This window comes from Dioscorea cayenensis, unplaced genomic scaffold, assembly GCF_009730915.1.
Source record: "Dioscorea cayenensis subsp. rotundata cultivar TDr96_F1 unplaced genomic scaffold, TDr96_F1_v2_PseudoChromosome.rev07_lg8_w22 25.fasta BLBR01001342.1, whole genome shotgun sequence".
Lineage (NCBI taxonomy): Eukaryota > Viridiplantae > Streptophyta > Magnoliopsida > Dioscoreales > Dioscoreaceae > Dioscorea > Dioscorea cayenensis.
Genome location: NW_024087733.1, coordinates 39,244 through 54,576, shown reverse-complemented (window position 1 = coordinate 54,576; position 15,333 = coordinate 39,244). Strand labels below are relative to the sequence as shown.

At 33.6% G+C, this 15,333-nt stretch overlaps 1 protein-coding gene, 1 long non-coding RNA gene and 2 other non-coding genes across 4 annotated transcripts; all 4 read right to left on the bottom strand.

Moving 5' to 3' along the window:
• Positions 1-463: 463 nt before the first annotated feature.
• On the bottom strand, positions 464-7,727 carry LOC120256226 (E3 ubiquitin-protein ligase RFI2-like). Its single transcript, XM_039263956.1, has 6 exons — positions 7,406-7,727; positions 6,071-6,237; positions 4,879-4,937; positions 1,840-1,865; positions 1,350-1,737; positions 464-1,270 (listed from the first exon to the last, which is right to left on the bottom strand). Exons 1-6 carry the CDS (start codon positions 7,545-7,547, stop codon positions 739-741), a joined length of 1,314 nt encoding a protein of 437 aa, XP_039119890.1. The 5' UTR covers positions 7,548-7,727; the 3' UTR covers positions 464-738.
• A 2,860-nt stretch (positions 7,728-10,587) lies between these two features.
• Positions 10,588-14,457, bottom strand: LOC120256224. Its single transcript, XR_005535237.1, has 3 exons — positions 14,421-14,457; positions 11,649-11,765; positions 10,588-10,921 (listed from the first exon to the last, which is right to left on the bottom strand). It is a non-coding gene; the product is annotated as an uncharacterized LOC120256224 (long non-coding RNA).
• On the bottom strand, positions 14,081-14,168 carry LOC120256231. Its single transcript, XR_005535239.1, has one exon. It is a non-coding gene; the product is annotated as a small nucleolar RNA Z159/U59 (small nucleolar RNA).
• Positions 14,247-14,340, bottom strand: LOC120256230. The gene has a single exon (XR_005535238.1). It is a non-coding gene; the product is annotated as a small nucleolar RNA Z159/U59 (small nucleolar RNA).
• Positions 14,458-15,333: the final 876 nt, after the last annotated feature.

Sequence of the window (15,333 nt, the reverse complement as noted above, 5' to 3'; positions counted from 1 at the left end):
TGACTTATTCATCCCACAGAAATATATCAATTACGGTGACTTATCCATCCCACAAAAACTTATTAATTCAATCTAAAGTCATATAAACCAATAAAAACGCATTATGTGCCCATAGAGAAGATTTGCACACGGAGAAACATTTGGTGCTTTCGAATTTTTGCATGGTTTTATAAACATAGAAAAACACCTTACGAAAGGCAAAAATTAATACAATGCTAATAATTTAAAAGGCAGAACTTTCCTTTAAGTTTCAAAAACAACTAAATAAACACTTTTAACTTTTCCTAAAACAAAATTGATATTTAGGATGAAAACACTGCCTTGAAAAAGCTACATAAATCAACTCAATGATCTTCCACCAACCTGATCACCACAAAGCCCAAAACTCATGCTTAACCTCAAAGAAGCAAATCAATCAACATGAGATAAAATTGCAGTCAGGCAAGCATGAGAAAACAGGATATAAACAAGCAGGACCTGTTCAAGCTTAGTTTTGCAATTTATATATTAAACATGCAAAGGAGAATTTAATGTAATAAATTCACAGCCCAGAGGCATATAAAGGGCTGCTTCAAGATGGAATAAAAAAACAAGAAACAATTCTGGACCACTCTCCGCAAACAGCAAGTCCCATGTCCAAAACATGCAGCTTTTATGCAGTATGGGGATATACAAAGGAAATCAAACACAATATAGCAGGAAACATAGTAGAAGCATGGCGAGAAGCTCTAGAGCTTCTCACATGAATGGTGGCATTGCTGGCGGAGGAATTCGCTGATATCCGTTGTCTTGACGGCTTTGAGTGGCTCTCTCGCTTGTTGGTCTCTGAGGGAAGAAGTTCCTTGTCACTGAATCTGTAGCTCCCGGCTGAGCGTTTGGGTTTGGAGGGTTGAAGGGGCCCCACCACTGTGATTCCGTCTCGAGAGGAATCCATGGCAGTGGAGGGAAGCTGTCTCGACCCCATCCAAATGTCCGATCAAAATGCCTGCCAATGTTCTCGCCATCTTGGACGCTCCTGCTAACGGATCCAGAAACAGAAAAACCGTAAAAACCTGCACTTGGTTCAGCTGAGGATGGGGGTGCTACTGTCAGAGCCAACCCCCTTGGTCTTGTCCTCCTGACAGGAGGAAATGGCGAACCTCGGACTGCTGAAGATGGCACAGACTGCTGATAGATATGACCACCATGGGCACGCGTGTGAGCCCTCGCATCACCCATGACAGGTGGGCCAAGCTGTGTGCCCATATTGCTTGCATTGCGTGCTGCAGACCTGTGAAAATGTAAGGGTAGTGTTGAGAGTATAACCAGCTGCGTGTAAATTAGTCTTCATCATCAATACCGCCACTTACCCATGTAGAAAAGGGCGAGGGTGAATGAAAGAACCTACACCCTGCTGGCCTCCAGGATCATTTCGGGGCAATCTTAAACCTAATTGAGAGGGAGGTTGATCTACATTTGCAGAGATAGAGAAGGTAAGTGATGGCTGTTGTTGCCAGCTGTGATTTTGTGCCTCTATAGCTGAATAGCTGTGCGAGTTCATTATCTCAGCAGAGGACTGCCCTCCCAAGCTAGTTGCAAGCCGATGAAACCGACCATTATCAGGAACCACATCAGCGGTGCTCGGTGCAGTGTGCATAGAATGAGGAAACCCATGCATAGCTAAGTACGGACACACTTGGGTACTACTGGATGCACTTGAATGGTCTCCAAATCCAATGTTACCCATTAGCTCATGATCTTCAATATAGATGACAACAAAAACAATTTAGACTAGTGTTCAGAAACTTCAATTGCAGAAGAGATATCAAGTGACCGAAAGAGTAGTGATTAAGCGCTTACAAGAACTTGGCTGGAGTTCTCCTTCCCTGCAATCGGAAAATCTTATGTCAATGAACTGAAGATCAAGTTGGATAGGAATGTTGGTAAAGACTATCATTAGTTTTAAGCTAAAAAAAATCTGAGAACAGGAAGCAGCCAGCTACCAGTCATGCTAAAAGACTATTCACAGAGGATCAGCCACTAAAGACGCATCTCTAGAGACAATTCGGATATGCAGTAATACCTTTAATAACAAACAAGGTTTACGAAGTTCTACCATAGAAGCAACTACTGCAATAAAACATCATGAATCCATAATAGATTGACATAATATTGACAGGTGAAAACAGAAATCGAGATCACAATCAATGAATTAAAAAATGTGACAATTCAAATTTTACCAACATAGGTCAGCGTAAGATAGGTAAATGAGAAAAGAAACCCAAGCTAGAATCAGTCAATTCAAAGGAAACAATTCTGATTTTGATGTTTGCAGCTCTCTCTGAATAATAAAGAGTATCTCAAGAGCAGTATATAAACTGATTTATAACAAACCTAACTGTACAAGAATAGGGATGGCAAAATGTGCAAGTTGTTCAACAAGATTTCCAGCATATGATGTAACAGCAGATATATATCCTTAGGTAGGTAGGGTTAACTGTGTGAATACGAACATGAAAAACCCTCTGGAAATGACCCTTAAATTACATTTAGAAAAATTAATAACAATTTCATGTTCTTGAGCCAATATAAGTACAAAGAATTTATGATCCCCACTGGAGGTACACATACACATGCATTGAGAAGACAATATGACAATATGACTTCCAGATCTGACCTCACCGTCCATATGATCTTGTAAAATTACATGGAATTTTGAGTATTTACATGATAAGTACTTTGATCAGTATTATTGATGTATAACTTGTTTAGGTCTAGTGGCCCTTGAAGTAGGGATTACCGTCTTTTTTGTCTTTTCAAGTAAAAACATCTTTCATTTTAGTCCCCAAATTGTATGAATTTGATTATTCTGGTCACCCTTAAATAGACATTATCATTTATCCACATTAATCAGTGGGGCCAAAAAGAACAAATCAATCTAGTTAAGGAGTATAATGAACATGTTTTTACTTGAGGGATCAAAAAGAACAATGACCCCACCTCAAGGCTATTGGTGACTTTAATCTTTTTTTAAAAGAGAATTTTGAGCATAACCACTAGTTTCCTTATTTCCCTTCAAATAAATAAGAATTGTGTGTAAAATTATTAATTGCTTATGAAAATAGGTGCTGTTTTCAGAAATAATGAAAAAAAGAATCAAGATATTTTATGAAAACAGCCAAACTATCTTATGTCCCCCTGTAACATTAGATTGATATCATAATAATAATACTCATAAGATTTGAACCAAGAGATATTTGTTCACATCTTGTCTATCTGCTTCGAAACATGATTTAACATGAAAAAAGTTTATGCAATAATGAGCATCATGAAGCAATACTTTGTTTACAATGATGATGGATATGGGTATCTGTCTATCTATCTGAGTATCAAATTATTGAAAAGCTTGGATACTTGAATTCAGTGGCACCAGGGCACATGCACACGGACATAAGTACACACACATGTGTTTGTATAAATATACATACATACATGCTGTCTCGGCTCAAATGGAAAATAATATGACCAATATTACCACATTGTTTAGACAATACGTTATATATTCTTGTATATTCTTGTATTATCCAAAAGACATCTATAGCTTGAAAATATGTTTGCCATGGTGCCATGCAGATATTTGTTCAGATAACTCTAATACCAGTATCATATTCATACAAAATTTTACTGGATTTATGCTCAGGGAGAGAGAAGATTGTTGGTATCATTTTCCCTATGATGATGAGTGAGGAGAAAATGAATGGAAGGTTGTTGATGTTGTCAACATTAATAATTTGAATAGGACTTCAGATAAGACCTAATTATGGATTTAAGTTGTCCAAGTATTGTGGTATCTCTTTCAGTTTCCAACAGGGCCAAAATATAAGAGGAATGAGTGGAGAACATAGTGAATTTGAGATCCTTAGAGCGATTTGCACTTATGTGCCCAAACAGCAAGGGCAAAAAAACATGCTAGAGACCATACTTTCCCAAAGATTCAGGAACAACAGAACTGTTCTGCTGTCATATGTCCTATCTAAGGATATTATTCATCAAACCATACTATATCTTCCTCCATTCTTCACCATTGATAATTTCTTGGTCCATAGAACTATCTAGAAACCATCCATGAGAATTAGGAGCAACATTTATATATAGCATGTTATATTATTTGATTTTTATGTACTGTCAATGCTAATATTTATGTTTCCCATTAAATAATTCTACCTCTTAGAAGCCTATTTCATTTGGAGATCTTTTTCACACCTCTGACTTTTCTTTCCATTTTCCTAAAACATTTTTTTTCTTTCCAAAAAATACATTTGTTGCAGAAAACTATGAAGCTTTTCTGATGATAGAGGACATGGGGCAAGTAAAGTGGACTGATGAAGTAGAGAAAGGGTATAAGTAGTATATAGAAAGAAGACATTTGGGCAGAGAAAGGGGTGTGGCAAGGCCAAGTAAAGGCATTACTATGACCTCTTGCAGGTTACTCCAATGATAAAGACACTTCTCAAAACAAGAGGTTGCATGTCAATTTTCCTTGTCAGCCGAAATATGTATACATAAGCAAAAGGAGGCAAACATTATCTTTCTTGCTACCAATGCAAAACCACAACATCTTTAAACAAAGCCTAAACAGTTAACTGGTATAAGATCGATGCTGAAATGTTCTATCAATTGAGTAAATCATATGAGTTATCATCTTAGTGATGGCCTACAAAAAAGAAATGAGAAAATTTAACTTGTGTTGATCACAAGCCCAAGTGTACTGAATCTTTCACAAAAAACAATTAATTGTGAATTTAAAATGACAGCAATAGACTGCCAAGCAAACTCAACATTCCTTAGAATTTTGAAAGGAAAAAAAACCACATACTCAACATTTAAAACCAAACTTACTCAAACAGTGATGCTAGTTGTGGGAATCCACGAAACGGACACCACTGTATCCCAAATGGCTGTTAGAAAGAATAAAAATCACCATATTAGCTCACAACAGAAATAATGCAGAGCAGTTATAATTATGAACAACTGACAAGAAAAATTTTTAATAATGGACTCTTAGTTTTGCACAAGTAACTTTTGAACAAGTAACATAAACGGAGACATATTGTCATTACTTTTTAACTAGTGAGGTTTTTTTTTTTTTGGCATCAACTTAAATGATAACATCTTTCAGTTTTACAAAGCTTATCTACAGCGAATTCTAGACAATAAATTTATTCAACTTAAATTGTTCAATATCCTTCTAATTTGAACATCCCAAAAATAATAAAGTTGAACTTTACAATAAATAATTAGAATCAAATCCAAAACTAACCAATATTAACCAAATGTTATTTAGTTACTGACAATCACATTCGAAATAATGCCTACTCCGGAGGGCCTGCAAGAAATTCCTAAATGATTGTTCTAGGCAGAGACGTAAACTAAGCAAGCTGTTGATCTCCCCAAAAGTGAAATAAAAAACATAACTACAAATGAAATCACTAGAAAAAGCTGAATATAAGCTGAGCAAAACTGCAAGAATTGATGCATGAAGTGCACGACAGGTCGGTATGAACAATACTGGCTTCATAGATTATTTTTCACCATGGAAAGAATAAAAGGGGAATTTCTGGCAATTTATGCTGAAGATATAACCTAATGTAAAAGTGTAAATACCAGTAAAGATTTCCACCTTAATATCAAATATATGGCATTGAATAGAAGTGAATCACCAACATCAACATAACATCATGCAAGCCCTTTTACCATCTTGCTTTCAAAAGTTCAAATCAATAAATATGATGGCAAGCAACTCGAAGTTTTGTTGTTAGTGGCAAGAAGAAGGCAAAGGGGCAGTTGAGCAAATTGTTTATTAAATGGAATGCTAGGTTTGTAGCCATAGATAAATAGAATAGGTGACAGGAGGATGGGTAAGGGTGGGAAGATAATTCAGAATAGAGTTGTAAGCCCACCAAGCAGATCTCTACTGCCAAGGTCATGCTTCTAATCTATAATGCAAAACCTTGCACAAAAGTGGGTAAAGGGTAGGGAAGCACATCAATAACACTAAATCCTGCAGGAGAAAAATCTAGAAAAAACATACCAGCTCCGAGGAATACAAACCAAGGATCTCCCCAACTGTTAATCCTTCAAAATCAAACTCAGCCGATGAACGATTACCAGTAGCATAAAGCCACCGGCCCTTCTCAACTTTCCGGCAATTTGGGCACTGCATTGCTCCTTTTACATTGAATGCAGAGCCAATACAATCTGCAAATAATGCATGCGAACAATAAGCTTTCACAGATAATTATTGAAGGAGCAACCAATGTTAAATTTAAGTAGATAAAGAGAAATGTTATGGACAATATGAAAATTTTAAGAAAATTTCAACTTTGTTGGTAGTGAAAATCCAAGGCTTCACAAATAACATGTTCATACTGTCCAAGCAAACATTGTGAGGAGAGTAGTACCCTAGCATGGCCATGCAAAAAAATATTTTTGACTGTTACAAACAATGAGAAAATGCACTCTTGCGGGAGGAACATTTCACCCTCACAACATGGAATGATAAAATTCCTTCCACCTATGATGAGTGAGATCATCGTAAAAGCACAAACATAGTATTTGCGATTCATTTTTTTCAAGACTACAATTCACATGCACTATTTCCTGATAAGGAGTGAGCATGACTATAAGAGAAAAAGCTTCTTTTTTTTGTCTGGGAAAGAAATGTTGCCACACACCGACAAATTCACCAGAAAATTTCACAGTTTGAAAGGTCAACACATACTAAATGTCCCCCAAAATCTGATGCCGGCTACATAAAACAAGCGTAAATCTAAATCCACCAACACACGGCAGCAAGGAGGAGTGCCAAGTTCTTCCAATATAATCTCACAAAGGATCAGCCCATTTAAAAATTGAGAAGAAAAAAAAAACTCAGTCCTGCTGTATTTCCTGCACAAGATGCAGCTTTTAGAAACCAATTGATAGCAAAATCCACTCCATAACGCTAACTCCAGTGGATCAATAATCCCTCTCTCACCTCCCAGTTCTTGTAAATTCTATACAACAAGGAGAGAGAGAGAGAGAGAGAGAGAGAGAGAGAGAGAGAGAGAGAAAAGAGATCCCCAAATCACAATCTACAATATCTTTAAACCTAAATGCACCTAAAAGTACAACCTTTAATTGACACACAACAATCAACAACAATCACAGAACTTTTTTTTCAGCAAATTATCCTCGAAAAATCACATTTTTCCGACATCAATCCACGAGTTTCCAACACGGATTCAGACAAACAAAAACATCAAACCCAAAACAAAGCCCAACCGGCTAAACACACGCGCACACACAGAGAGGCAGACATCTCCACACATCTTCAATCAAAAACCAGATTTTGAAAACCAAAAAGAAAAAGGCAAAACGAAAATACCAAGATGAAATTCATGCCCGCATTGAAGCTTAGCGATGGATCTCTCCCCGCGATCCTGCACGAGCTCCAAACAGATGGAGCACGACGCGTCGAGATCCATCGCTTCAGAGGTCTTGGTCTTGGCGGCGGCGTTCATGGGCATCGATAGGCCCCTCTCCTTGGCCCCTACAACGTCGTCAGCCTTCAGAGCTCCATGGGCACGAGCACGGGGAAGGGAAGCATCAAGAGCTCCGAGGGATTGGAGAGCAGACGAGAAGAAATCGGGATCTCGCTTGAAAAATTTATTTCCCAACTCTCTCTGGACCCGCTGCTCTCTTTTTCCCGGATTTCGATGTCATATTTGTCCGAAAACTTCCGTTCCACTCCTCTGAATGTTTTCTTTTTCGTTTTCAGTCCTTTCGCTCACTGTGTTTCTTATTTACTTATTGGCCCCTTATTTTTTGTTTATGTTTCAGTCCTCGGCCTTTTTTTTTATATGCGGGTACTTTCATATACTGTATCTTTCATGATTTCTAACTCTTTTAAATATTAAAATAGATGCATTAAAAATCAATAATTTTTAACTAGTAATTTATTTTTGACCAAAATCGACAAAGTACTGTATAGATAATAGATGTACATATAAACCAAAAATTGATCATCCAATTTACGCTCTCACTCAGCAACATAAAATTTAAACAACAAATTTATATCCATAACTAAAAACGTGTTACTGATTACATTCAGTAAAATTTGAACTCAAAATCTTTTTAAATGTTTTATATTTGCATTAAAATAGAAAAAAACTGATAGACTATGAGATTTTGATCAGTAAATTTATATTTTGATTGATATGTTGTTTGTGTTGTTGGTTTATTCTTTGTTACTCTTCAATTCTATATATTTTTGAAAAATAAACAAAATGACATATATTAGAATAAGAACTAACGAGAAAAAAATGTAGACATGGGTACACATTAAAGAGAGATCTACAACAACTCCAATATGCGTGGAAAAATTCAAAGCAGCAAAGACGACTCTAATAAATACGTACAGTAACCACCGAGAGGTTAGACAAAGCCTTCTCCTTTAATGGCACTGAGAGTAAACACCTCTCAATTTTTATTTATTTTTTTGTGCATTTTTGACTTTTTATTCTAATAAATATGGTTATATATAGCCTTCACCACACCACAGCAATGGTGTAATATACTCTTGGGATACATTTGCAAGAAAATGATTTATGTTTTAATAATTTAAGTTGAGTTTTGAAGGTAGATTACAAACACAAAGATTTTTTTATTAATATGAAGAATTGAAAATGCTCTAAAAAAATTCTTTTTAAGTTTTATTTATTTATATATTGTCACATTAAATTTGGGTATTTTCAAGGAGTTATTTTTTTTGACCGTATATTATTTTGTCTTTTTGTCATAAAGGTGATATTAATGAAAATACTTTTTAATTTTTTAAACCGAAACACATAATATTAAGCGAAAAGGTCAGATATTAAACTGAAATGTTAAATATTAAACGAAAAAAAGTACTATATATTAAGTGTAAACTTTATGTTGTTACATGAAAACACAAAATATTAAACGTAAACTATATATTTTAACCAAGAAGTATATGTTATAAAATAGAGTAAACTAACGGAGTGAGTTGCATGAATTAAAAAGTAAACTATTAGAAAATAAGGGATTGTATGATAAATTCAAATATTAGAGGGTTTGTTTAGTGATATCTTAAAATTTCTAACTTATAATTTATTTTCCCTATATAGAATTATAAACTTAACAACCACTAAGTGTAGTGGAATGTTATGAAAATAGTGAATGGATACACTGTAGAATATCATATAAACACTATAACATGATTGTTCTCATCGAGAGAGTTGTCGTTTTCTTCCTTTCCAGAATTATATAGAATGGAGAATTTATTAATTTGGTTTGATTTTTGAAATATTTTCTGGACATGCATATGAATCTCTAATAAGTCATTAAGCCAATGTATTGTCTATTCCTTGACACCTCCTAATGGAATGGCGCTTGTTGTCTTTGTAAAAAAAAACACAGAATTATAAACTGCAGGGGATACAAATACAATACACAATTTTTTTGGTTTAATGGGGTTAAATATGCAAATGACCCTTTGTCTTAGAGGAATAAAACTTCATTTTAACAAAAATAAAGAACAATCTTAATCAAACGATCTGCTTGGACAAGTTCGTGGAAAACTTATCTGGATTTAATTTTTTTTCAAAGCCTCGTTAATTTTCAACATTAGTTTTAAAAGAGCACTAGATTCACAGTATTCATCATTTTTATCACAAATGTTATATTATAATTGTTTAAAATGTGTTATATTATAATCGGAAGATAAGCATGGTCAATGACAGTGATGTTGGATGCTTTGTTTTATTTTATCATTATTATTATTATATTATTTTAATTCGATTTAATTCATGAAAATATTTGACCATTTTAACTATTCCTTGAACCTCTTTGGAGCAGGGCTTTCGTAATATATATATATATATATATAATTTAAGAGATTAATAACAAGATTTTCTTCAAAAAAAAAAATAATAATAACAAGATCAATTTTTTTTTATTATTTGGAAGAATATAACATGCTGGCCAGCAGAAGTATCAATTGATATATTACTTCTCTAGACTAAATCCACATAATCTACAACCAAAACAAAACCAAAGATATCAAACAATCAAATAGAAAGAGAAAACATATATAAACCTTTGAAAAACCGATCATAAAGTCCAACTAATTATACATTACCATTTAATAATAAAATTTCCAATAATTTTATTTTTATTTTTTACATATGCTGATGATATGAATTCATTTTTACATTGATTTGATATTTTTTATCCTAATTATTTATAAATGAATTTATTTTTATAATTACTATATAAATACACCAAACAAAAATACTTCAATGATTAAAATTTTTGAAGCATTTAAGTGAGGGAAAAAAATTTTAATTTAAACCATAGACAGAGTTAGTGGACTAATTATTTAATAAGCTCTTTTCACTACTGACCTTAATCACTAATTAATGTTACATTTAACCAGTAAGTTGGTCAAACCAATAAATCAGGTATAAATGCACTTCCCCTTCATAAAGATCACAGCACAAAAAGAAATTCACAAAATCCAAAACTCAAAGTGCCAATTTTTTCAAACAGAAGAGCAATACTCTAAAATATTAATTTCCTGACTTATGATGTTCATAAGAAGAAAAACAAGCAAAAATGAAGAAATTTTTTTTTCTGCTATGAAAGATTAAAATAATTTAGATATTGACTTACATCTCTTCTTTGATCAATAATGGCAGCTTTGGACATGGAAGGCTGAAGAATTGGTGACAATAAATGCAAAGTAAAACATGAAGTTGTTTGTTCATAGCTTGCAGTCAATGTCCTCAGAAATGAATGATGGTGATGACTTCTACAGTGAATCAATGGTGACATTCAGGCTTCACTGTTTCCCTTTCACAAATGTGGAGTTTCTGCAAGTCTGAAGCAGTACAAGAGTTCAGTAAATGCCTGGCAAAGTGCTGCAGGTTCTTTCCTTACTTCTGAAGGACAATAGATATTGATCTAATTCAATCACAACTCACAAGGAAAATAAACAGTTTGTTTGAATTTCAATAGCCATCACATTTACTTATTTATTTTTTATAGTCAAAACTCAAAACCATGTCAAAATTCAGTGATAGTGTGCTTGGGAGAGAATTTTCATAAATTTGCGAAACTCTAGTTTAGGTTTTAATGCTTGAAACGAACTCGAGCTCAGGAAAAAAAAAAAGCAATTTGAAAGAACAAATTCTCTAGAAAATAAAGCTTATGATCCACATATAAAAATCTATAGCTAGAGTTGAGAATGGAAAGTCTTCAATTGGAATCATTGTTCATGCCAATGTCCACAAACTACTAACTTTCCCTGAAAGTCAGCAATTATAAATATTTATAAGACTTAAACAAGATTCAACAGGATTATTTCCTTTCACTAAAAGTCAAAACAAATAGAATTTCATATTTAACAGGTTCTAGAGTAAGCAGCATATACAGCAGTATAATTCACATTACATGATAGTAAGATCACAGAATATTGCATCACAACAAATGTTTCTCCTTTAAAAAAAAATCAATCAATTATAACAAAAAATTCAAACCTTAAAATTTTCTTTTTCAGAAAATATAACATGGGAAACTAAACAAGAAAACTAAAAGCAAAATGTTACCTTGCACCTAACTTCAAGAATCTTCTTTGACTACTCATGAGACAAGCAGTACTGACATCTACAGCAGTCATAGCAGCAATATTATGGGCAGTGCCAGAGCAGCTCCTGCAAAAGCACCTAATACACATTATAAAGTGAAAAGAATATAACAATCTCCTCGCACAGACAGCAGAGTCTGATAAGAAACAGAAGTACAATACTCATGCAGATTATAAACATGTAAAAGTAATGATTCTCTTTAACAAACTATGATGAACAATCTCATATGCTGGAAAGGAACCTTACAGGTTTTTAACAAATTACTCCGAAGCAACAATCACATTAAGAAAAGCTACATATCATTTTAATCTGATATCTAAAGCACATTCAAAAGCCTCTAAACACACAAACTCGATTTTGCTATACAAAATGGTTTGAGTGACAAAAAAATTAAAAAAAGATAATAATAATGCTTAAAAAGTATTTCACAACAACATGAAAGTAAATTAAAAGAAGAGTCATGGTACTATGGTAGGTCACTGGGAGATAAGAAATTAAAATAAGCAGGCTACAGCAAGGACTTAGCTGGTAAATTAGATTCCAAAAATAAAATATACAGTCTACTCCAGTGATAGCTGTTACAGGCAGACAGAATTTCAACATCTTAAAGGACACAAAAACCAGATTGAGTTTGCAGCAAGTTTTCAACACTTATTCCTAAAAAAAGGAAGATTGTCAAGTGAGAAGTAAAGATCGCAATAGGAAAAAAATAACTTCTACAAAGTGCAAACTAATTAGGAAGAGCTGTGTGCAGCATATGAATAACAATACAGCCCACAATATACCCAAAATTAATTTGAATCAACAAAATTGCCAACCTTATAGACCTCAGAAAATCTGAGAGGACCAGTAGAAGTGATAGATATTTGACAATTGATTAATAATAGAATTTTTAGAGGAGTGTTGTGTAAAAGTCCATTATTTCTCATGGATAGGATAAAAGACATAACTAGTCAACCAAACTTCTCAGAATTATAGAAGCTGTTCAGGACATATAAATAGTTCAAATATAAAACAAACTAATCAAAGCAAACTCTATAGTTTAAATATTAACAACCAAAATCATTATCAATATCAATCTTTAAGAAAAAAAAGATCCCTCAATTGCTAAACATTGCATGGGCAACATTAATGAAGAGAGATATAACTCATCTAATTTTCATTTGAAACCACTTGGAATGGCTTCGCACTAGTTGATGATCATACAGAGGTCCATGTCATTCCAAAAGTATGATAGAACTGTATGGAATGATCCTGACCTCTTTTTACTTAATAATCAAAACAGTTAAGTTTCGGTTCATAAAAATCTGCTTTCTGGTAAGCTAGAACTATGCCCTTGTTAACAAGCCTCCTGTGTGTTGGGATAATTACAGTCCATGCATTACACTGTGAGAGCAAGATCTTCCTAATGTTCACGCTCACACAAATCTCTTATACCACCTGATGTCTATCAGCTGTAGCCCATAAAAAGATCACCTCAGTAGAAGGTGGAAAGCATCCTTCCCAACATATTTTATAATGCACTTGTTTCAGGAAAGTATGGCAGCTTCAAATGCTTCACTTGATAAATTCTCTTCGTTCCAATAGATAAGATGCATGCAAGATGGAGATTATCACACATCGTCATCATGCTACATCATAAATTCTCTTTTTAGTGCTTTTGGATCACAGACATCAAAATAGTGCCTCAACCTTGAGTAACATTTATCATTGATCAGTCAAGCGGTTGGATTAGCAATTCTTTAGTGGAGATTAATATTATTGGCCTAGCGCTAAGATGCATAGCAAAGCCAAAACCCACAGAAGTCAGTTCAGTCAAATGTATATTAGGAATAATTCAACACAAGAGCTTAAGCTGCTTGGGTGAGAGACCCACACTTATATTATTGCCCAAGTGCTAAAGCCTGGAAAGGAAGCAACATTTAAAATAGATAACTAGACTCTGATGCCACAGGTCATACCAAGAAGAATAATAAATCATCTCCCTCAGAACATATTATAGATTTCAACATTATCTTTCAGACAAGGCTGAAACAAGTTTATTGCTCAATCATAGGGAGATTCTTGTCAAAGATCAGAATTTTCTATAGATAAACATCGTAATCAAAGACACTTAAACCATTTTCTCAGTCAGATCACCATATACAATTCGAGAACCAGAATATATAAGTGTTCATTATTAGAATCAAACATAAAAAAACATGCATACTTGAGAGTAAATATATACGTTCAGTTCATCAAATGGTTATCAAACCATTACTCTCAATTCTATACTATTCTTCACTGATTCAATCAGCAGAAAAAAAAAAAAAAACCAAAAACCAAAAACCGAAAATTTTCAAGCAACTACATAAACAAACAGATGAAAACAATTCGGAAAGCAACGAAAGGAGGCCTCTTCAGCCCAGGTCTCCATGAAACTTCCTCGTTGAATATCAACTCGGAAGAACGAAAGATTCCATAAAAATCATTTTCAGAGACCAGAAAGACACAAATTTCCTTAAATTAAAGCATAAAAAAGACGATTTGATGGCACTGTGGTGTTGAATTCATAGATACAAGTCCTCAGTTCAGGTCTCCAAATTTTTTTCCGCATAGGTAGGATCACCACCGTCGGAAGAACGAAAGTATTTCACCAATCATCATCGGAAGCAATCCATGAACACATCACCACTACATACCAATAAAATGAAACCTAAATCGATCGTAATCACAGGAAAAGAGGTAGCATACTACTGCGCCACCGCCGCCGTCAGAGAGAGGGAAATTGAGATTTGGGAATTCAAAAGGAAAGCAAAGGTGGCACCTTTACTTATATAAGAGAAATCTTTTGTTTGCCCTAGTTGTCTGTTTTGCAGAAAAGCCCAAATAAGATGATTTATAACCAATACCGACTCGTAATTGGTGTATTTTATATAAACATCCTCAAAATATTGCAATTTTCCTCATGAAGGATAAGAGAGAAGAAAATATAGCAAGATAGTAGCAAGAGATAATCTGAAATTTACCATTTTTTTATTTTTATTCAAAATTTTATGAGTTTACCTATACCATATTTTTTTAAGTTAATTCTTTAAAATTAGAGTTATACTTATGCATTTCCATGAAGAGATAAATACAATAGATGATTTTAATAATAATATTTGTATAAGAGACATAATCATATTCATAATAGATTATTTGGATAATAATCTTTAAAAAGTTAATTAAGTATGATTGAATCGGATATTCAAGTACCAAATAAACAACATTCCATTAAAGATTGTTACTCGAGCTTTCAGAAACAACATACTTAATTTAAATTTTGAAAACTTCTCCATTGGTTCCCCGTCATTGAAGCATTGGATGGTTTTTCTAATTTGTTTGAATAACTTCTTTAAAGACTGTATTAGAAGTTTGAAAGAATAAATAAAAAAATATTCATAATTTGTGGATATATTGAAAGAACATAATTAATGAAATTGTTGATAAGGCAAATAAGTGGCGCATGGTTAATCACTTAAATTACCGTTTGATCATCCACTCACTATCGATAATTATAAACTCAATAGTTATGGCTTTAATATTAATATTCATAGCAAATGATATAATCAAACAATATTGTTTTCATCTAAACTAAAAGATAATTTTGAGTATGATGAAATTA

Excerpts from the sequence above, each read along its gene's own strand:
- LOC120256226 (XM_039263956.1), bottom strand. The coding sequence starts at position 7,547 with ATGCCCATGAACGCCGCCGCCAAGACCAAGACCTCTGAAGCGATGGAT. Across the intron at positions 1,866-4,878 it reads CAACTAGCATCACTGTTTGA|GGAAGGAGAACTCCAGCCAA; the intron begins GTAAGTTTGGTT and ends TTCCGATTGCAG. Across the intron at positions 1,271-1,349 it reads CCTCGCCCTTTTCTACATGG|GTCTGCAGCACGCAATGCAA; the intron begins GTAAGTGGCGGT and ends ACATTTTCACAG.